A 6,920-nucleotide genomic window follows, 5' to 3' on the forward strand; every position below is an offset into this window, starting at 1 on the left:
ACCCTTCCGTCCTAAAATAGGTCGGCGTCTTCTTCGTCCGCGGACCATGCCGGCTATACTTAATGGGCACCTTATTTAAACGTCGACCATGCCGGCTAAACTTGGTCGACACCTTATCCAGACCCCGACCTGCCGACCTTTCACATTTTCAAAACCAATTTTTTTGATCGAAATCGAGCTCGTAAGACAGATAAAAGGTTTAATCTACTGAATTCATAATTTCAAAATTTTAATCTAAACTCAATTAATTGACCTAATCAGAATTTTTGGTGTTAATTAAACAAGCTCATATTAACCATTTAGAAAATACAAGATTAAAGGGTGGCTTTTATCTGGGTACACCCCAATCAAGCCGGGTTAATTTTATACGTATAGAGACAAAGTTCAAGATATTATTAGTAGCAGTCCAGCAGATTTTGAATTATTATCGTCCCTTCGAAATAAACCAAAGCACCTATATTACATTGGGACTGGAGTAAAAGTGTAAAAAACATCCGGCTTCAACCAGCCCCCTGTATCCACTTCAGAAGAAAGAGGAATAGAAGATGAATTTGGGACAAAAGAAATCACTGATTACAAGAGTAATCTCCAATCATCATCATTATTCATTTCTATTGCATAGTTTTGTGAGAGATTATTATGGTTCAGGAGGTAACAACAAGAGCAGAAAAATTTCACAGCTTGAGAGTCATGTGAGGGATGAGTGTAAATCAGGAAAGATTAAAAAGCTTGATGATGGTTTGAGATACTTTGATCAATTAATTCTGGAAAGGCCATTACCGTCTAATGATACATTTAATCATGTATTGAGTTCATTATCCAAGATCAAATGCTATTCAGATGTCATTATGTTGTATAAGAAGATGAGTTTACAGGGTGTTGAACCTAAGGTTTCTACGTTTAACATTTTGATTAATTGCTGTTGTCAATTAGGAAATGTGAATCATGGGTTTTGTTTGCTTGGGAAGATTTTAAAGAGGGTTTATAATCCTAGTACAATCACTTTCAATACACCGATTAAAGGATTGTGTATCAAGAACGAGATTGAACCTGCCTTTGAAGTGTTTGCTAAAATGTCTCAATTGCGGGTTCAACCTGATGCCTATACATGTAATACTCTTATACATGGGCTATGTAGAACTGGTCAAGTTGGTCGTGCTCTTCGGCTGAAAAACATGATGGGGAAATGGAACTGCAGACCTAATGTTGTTTCATATTGTATGATTATAGATACACTTTGCAAAGGAGGTTTAGTTGACGAAGCTTTGGTTCTCTTCTCCGAAATGCTTAGAGATTTGGATGTCGTGCCCAATGTAGTTGTTTGCAATTCTTTGATGAACGGGCTCTGCATTTCAGGTCGGTTAAACGAGGCAAAGAGACTCCTTGAGGAGATGGCTAGTAGAGGAATCTCTGCAAATGTAATGACTTATAATACTATTATTCATGGTCATTGCCTACATGGTCAACAAGAAGAAGCAAGAAAATACTTTGATGAAATGCTGTATCGAGGGATTTCACCCAATATAGTAATAGATTCACATTGTAAAGATGGAATGATGGAAGATGCTGAGGGGTTATTCAAATTGATGGACAAGATAAATATAAAACCTGATCGAATTACTTATACTATAATGATGGATGGTCTGTGTTTGGCAGGTCGGCTGCAAGAGACAGTGAAACTGTTTGACACAATGGTAGATAGAGGCCTTGAACCAGATGTAATCAGTTGCAGTACTTTAATGGATGGGTATTGCAAGAATCGTAAGTTGGATGAAGCTATGCAGCTTTTCAAGAAAATGGAACAAAATAAATTGAAACCCACGATAGTTACTTACAATATACTATTAAGGGGACTATACCGAGATGGAAGAGTTGAGGCAGCAAAGAATTTGTTTAATGTGATGCAAACTTTTGGTCCATCTCCAAATGAAGTTACATATGGTACCATGTTGGACGGTCTCTGCAAGAATGGAAAAATAGAGGAGGCAATAGAATTGTTTGAATCCATGGAGGGTATTGGTATCTTAGCTAATATTGAAATGTACACTATCCTTATTCATGGTTTATGTCGGGCTGACCAGTTGGAGGATGCAAGAAAAATGTTTCATGAGATTCCAGAAAAGGGTTTAGTTCCTAATGTAGTGACATATAACACAATGATGTCTGGGCTCTTTCATAGAAAGATGTTACTGGAGGTTGACAAACTAATCATCGAAATGGAAGAGAAGTGTTGTTTAACAACTGCTAGAACATATGATACCATCATTAAGGGATTTCTTAAAGGGAAGGAGACTGAGAAGGCATTGCAATTTCTTCGCAAAATGCGTGAAAGAAAATTCGCACCTTGTGATTTTGTTATTTCTTTGTTAATGAGTATCCTCTCAACTGAGGAACTGAAAGATCTTTAGTTTTTTCTTTTGCTTTTTAACTTTTTTGCTAAACCTTGTAACACTGGAAGTAGCAAGGAATTTAAATCTCTATCAGGTAAGAACATATATGGATGAATATATGGTTTCTTTTGCTTTCCTATGCTTCCAGTTTCATAATGATTAATTATATCAGTTTGGCTGAAAGATTGCTTTGTATTTGCAGAGAATTTGCAGTGGCCAGATTATGTGTGACAAATATGCTTGGACATTAAAGGTTGGCCTCGTTGTTTTATTCTACATCTCAACTTGCATACACTTGAAGAGTTTTCTGCACAACCGAATCCAAACAACATGCGGCAAAATTGTATTGAAGAACTGCATGGTATGCCATTTCAAAACAAGCAATTTCTTCTATTTTGGTGGTTATAAAGTGCATGATTAGTGTATTTTATCTTTCTAGAAAACTAACATACCTAATGAAAAGATGGGGTCGGTATTATTTAGGGAGGGCGTTAGTTCTAGAAGAGTGTTATAGAGGGGAAGTTATTTGAAACCAGAAGTAACATGGCCATGTAAATGGTGTTCCAGGTCAAAATAACCTTTAAATAGATGGCTGTTTCCATCGACCTTCGTATCTCTTAATCAGTTGGCTTTTGCTTTTATGCTATCTTTTACAGTGTCTAATTATTAACCTTAGTGCAGTTTAGAAAAGGGAATGTTTAATTATAAGTAGTTTGCTCTTTTTTGCTCTTCTGCAAACTACTTACTTATTGGGTCAATCAGATAAATTGTCTGAATACATGTCTACTTTTGGTGCTGGTAATTTGATAGTTTTGTCTCATATTGGATATTTGCCATACTGTAGTTTTGGTTCTAGTACAGATAATGTCCATGACTCTCATCAGTTCTCCCGAAATTTTGATTTCATTGAGGCTTACATCTTAGGAAGTTTTATTTATTTTCATCTTTAATAAAATCCTGTGGTTTTAATTTTTTGTAATCCTTTTCAGATTCTTCAAATGAGTACAGTCCTGCATGGTCTCTTGGCTTTTGGACTTTACAAATCCTCAACTTAAAAAAACTTTTGAGGAGATATTTCCATAAAAACGGAAGAAGTTTGGTGTGTATTCCATGGTTAGATTTCTTATAATCTCTTAGAATGAAGTACTTCATGTAAATTAGTGCTTGTGTTTGTTAACTTATATTAAGAAATGGTATCCCGATTTGAATACAGATAGGTCACACCAATAAACATGGTTGTTGTTTTTTTTTTTTTGGTTAGTGAGGCTGTTTATTGTTGTGCCAAGACCAGGTTTTTTACTCTATCGCTGGCCATCTTAGCTCAGGTGGCAGAGCGGTTGGATTTTAATCATGTGGTTCTAAGTTCAGTCCCTACATACGGCAAAGATGCAGTATGTTTGGGCATGTTGATTGTTTGAGGATTTTTTTGTTATACATATAATACCTATCCCACACTGGAATATGAGTGCAGTTACGCTGAAAAATATGGTTTATGAATGGTGTACTCCAGCATAGCGGAGTTACATTAACTTAGCCAGACACGCTACACTTGTATGATGAATTTTCACGGTTAGCAAACCACCATTTAGTTAAGACATTAGTAGTATTGGATTATATATAAGCTTATGACACTACTGTTACTAGTAACTAAATTTTGTTTAATTAGCTATTACATTATTACGAGTAATTACTGTTACTAAGTTTATCTAAATTTTACATTAGCCATGAACATTGGTTTTCTTAACATCCTGCTTTGAAAGAGTTTATGGACCCCATTTGACAAGGCCAAGCCTATTTATTAAAAAAAAAGAAGAAGAAAGAATTCAAGGCCAAGCCTATGTCTGAGGAGAGGAAGCCTAGATAGGTATTTTCTGTTAGAGTTTTCAGTCACAGTTAGTTTTCTAGTCAAGATATTTTTGTTCTAGTTGTTGGTTGCAGGCAAGAATTATTGTTTAAAATTTTTTCCTGAGTTGGAGTTTTCTTGAAATACAGGCTTTAGCCAAGTTAGAAGTTTGGGTTATGAATATTTATTGAATTTATCAAGTTTTGAGTGTTTATCTGTGTGCTTAGGTTCAGACGTAGTTCTAAGCGTGTTTAGTATTTCCCCAATATTAGGCAATTTAAGGAGATAATTTTAATGGAGGAAAAGCTGTAGAATGACAAGACAAGAGATAACGAGAGATGTGAAATGTATGATAATCTTGCTGATTTGTATACAATCACCAAGCAACAGAGCTGCTGAAAAAAGCTTATGTATGTGATATAATTCCGTCGCCGGTTTACAAATCGGGTGTTTAAAGTTGATTGCGCAATTCAACTTCAAATCTTGTAGGTGAGGTCCGTAGTATCTAGTGTCTTACTAAAATCTGTAAAATAGATTGTCCTGCTACTCTTAATCATCTAGTTTCATCTGGCGACTGGAGTTGCTGTTATTCCTGCCATGTATGAGCATCAAGCAGGTGCTGCTGCATCTTCTACTTTTCAGCTGAAAGTGTAGAAGAATGTGTGCAGTTTTTATTACTCTATGGATACTATGAAACAGAAACATTATGGTTGCTTTGGATCAACTACATCCGATACTCAGAATCTGAACGCGGTTGTTGTTCACCTGTCAGGGTCTCTCAACGAGCTCACTAAATTGCACCTAATTTTGAGGGGAAAGTGAAGAAAACTCAAGTATGGGTGTCTGAATCCTTTTCTGTTGATATTTTTAATATGAGTAGTGACTGTTGGCCAATTTGATTCCCCACTGGAACGCGGATAAAGTGTTGTCGCAGAAAGACGTAAAATAATTGAATTCTGTTCATGAGCTTTTGCTCTGGCAGGCAAGAAATGATGTCAGGGTTGTGTATATTTTCCTATTCCATAGATACTCCGTATTAGAAACTAGTCGTCCAAGCGGACGAATGCGTCTGCATCATGATCTCTTACACTGCCGTCCTCATTTGAAATTCTTTGAGCTCTTTGCATTAATAGTAACGACATGGTGGGTCCTGACAAGGCAGATAAAATGGTGGTTGGTTTCAGTAGCTCAAACTTTATTATGTATAGAACCAAATTTTATATCTAGCTGGTTCTTAAATTCATTTCTGGTGATTCATAATTGCTGTTCATATTGATTTTATCATCCTGAATAATTTTTCTCAAAAGAAAAACAAGAATCATGGTGAAAACTGGATCCTTGATATCTCCCCATGTAGTCATCTTTCCATTTCCAATTCAAGGCCACATCAACTCCATGCTCAAACTAGCTGAAGTTCTATGTTTATCAGGAATTAACGTGACTTTCATCAACACCCAACGGAACCACTCAAGTTATCTTAGTTTCAGCGATGTTCAATCTCGTTTTGGCTGTTTTCCAGGTTTCTGTTTTGAAACCATTTCAGATGGTCTTTCTACTGATCAACCTCACTCTGCTGGTTTCCGTAATTCTCAAGACGTTGATATGTTCCATCGGCTGAAAAATGTTATAAGACCAGGTTTCCGAGATTTACTAACTTCTGATCGCTTCAAAATTGATGCACGCGGTCCAGTATCTTGTATCATAGCAGATGGTATTTTGGGTTTTGCCATTGATGTTGCAGGAGAGCTGGGTATTCCATCCATTTCTTTCCGTACCAGCAGTGCTTGTTCTAGCTCGATTTATTTTTGTTTGCCAAAGCTTATAGAACATGGTGATGTACCATTCAAAGGTATCATTTTAGTTGTCCTTTTCATCTTCATTTTTTCCATTAACTACGGTATCATGATACATACGGTTGATTCTTGTAGATGAAGATATGGATAGATTGATAAAGAATGTGCCAGGGATGGAAAGCTTTCTTCGGTGTAGAGATCTACCAAGTTTTTGTAGAGCTAAGGATCTGAACCATCCTAGTCTAGATTTTGTGATTGCTGAAACATCCTATTCAACTAGAGCCACTGCTCACTTGCTTAACACATTTGATATCGAAGCTCCGGTCATTTCGCATTTGAGAGCTTACTGTTAAAGATATTAGATAATTTGTGATGGTCTAGATTAGCTAAAACACCCATGGGCTTATCTCCATTGATTGGGCCCAGTCTAGAGATATCTAGACTCTTCTCTTTTTTAGTTAGAAATTCAATTGTAGACTCTAGAATATTCCATGTCTCTAGGTCCCTTGGTCATGGTCTAGAATATTCAATCTCTAGACTAATCTTAGATTGATCAAGTGTTCTCTAGAATGTTTTATTTCTAGAGTGTTCCATTAATCCTATAAATAGGCAATCAATGGGTTCATTTTGATCATCCAACAACAATCAAAAACTCAAGTGAGTGAAGAAGTGAGTAGAGTGAGAGCTAGAGTTAGTAAGAGCCAAAGAGCCTTTTGTAAACGTAGTGAGCCAAAGAGCTACACTAAATTTCCTTGTAAACATTTTCCATTTCAAAAATTAATCAAAGCCTCACTTTTCTTAAACCAATAATTTTCAATTAACCAACCTCTTTTCCTATACCCATTTCTCAAATAATTTCCATAAATCCCATCACACGTCCGCATTGCGCCAACA

The 6,920-nt window shown here is 36.2% G+C and overlaps 2 protein-coding genes across 2 annotated transcripts in view; both read left to right on the plus strand.

Annotated features, from left to right (window-relative positions):
- The first annotated feature begins 517 nt into the window (after positions 1 to 517).
- LOC113293798 (pentatricopeptide repeat-containing protein At1g63330-like) lies at positions 518 to 3,607 on the plus strand. The gene is made up of 3 exons (XM_026542300.1): positions 518 to 2,484; positions 2,593 to 2,751; positions 3,380 to 3,607. Exon 1 carries the CDS (start codon positions 546 to 548, stop codon positions 2,406 to 2,408), a length of 1,863 nt encoding a protein of 620 aa, XP_026398085.1. The 5' UTR covers positions 518 to 545; the 3' UTR covers positions 2,409 to 2,484; positions 2,593 to 2,751; positions 3,380 to 3,607.
- A 1,841-nt stretch (positions 3,608 to 5,448) lies between these two features.
- Positions 5,449 to 6,920, plus strand: part of LOC113300400 (7-deoxyloganetic acid glucosyltransferase-like) — a 6,889-nt gene continuing 5,417 nt past the window's right edge. The window contains exons 1-2 of the mRNA XM_026549624.1: positions 5,449 to 6,082; positions 6,162 to 6,369. Coding sequence (XP_026405409.1) covers positions 5,554 to 6,082; positions 6,162 to 6,369 — 737 coding nt within the window. The 5' untranslated portion in view covers positions 5,449 to 5,553. The remainder of the gene's footprint in view (positions 6,083 to 6,161; positions 6,370 to 6,920) is intronic.

This window comes from Papaver somniferum, chromosome 7 (assembly GCF_003573695.1).
Source record: "Papaver somniferum cultivar HN1 chromosome 7, ASM357369v1, whole genome shotgun sequence".
Classification (NCBI taxonomy): Eukaryota; Viridiplantae; Streptophyta; class Magnoliopsida; order Ranunculales; family Papaveraceae; genus Papaver; species Papaver somniferum.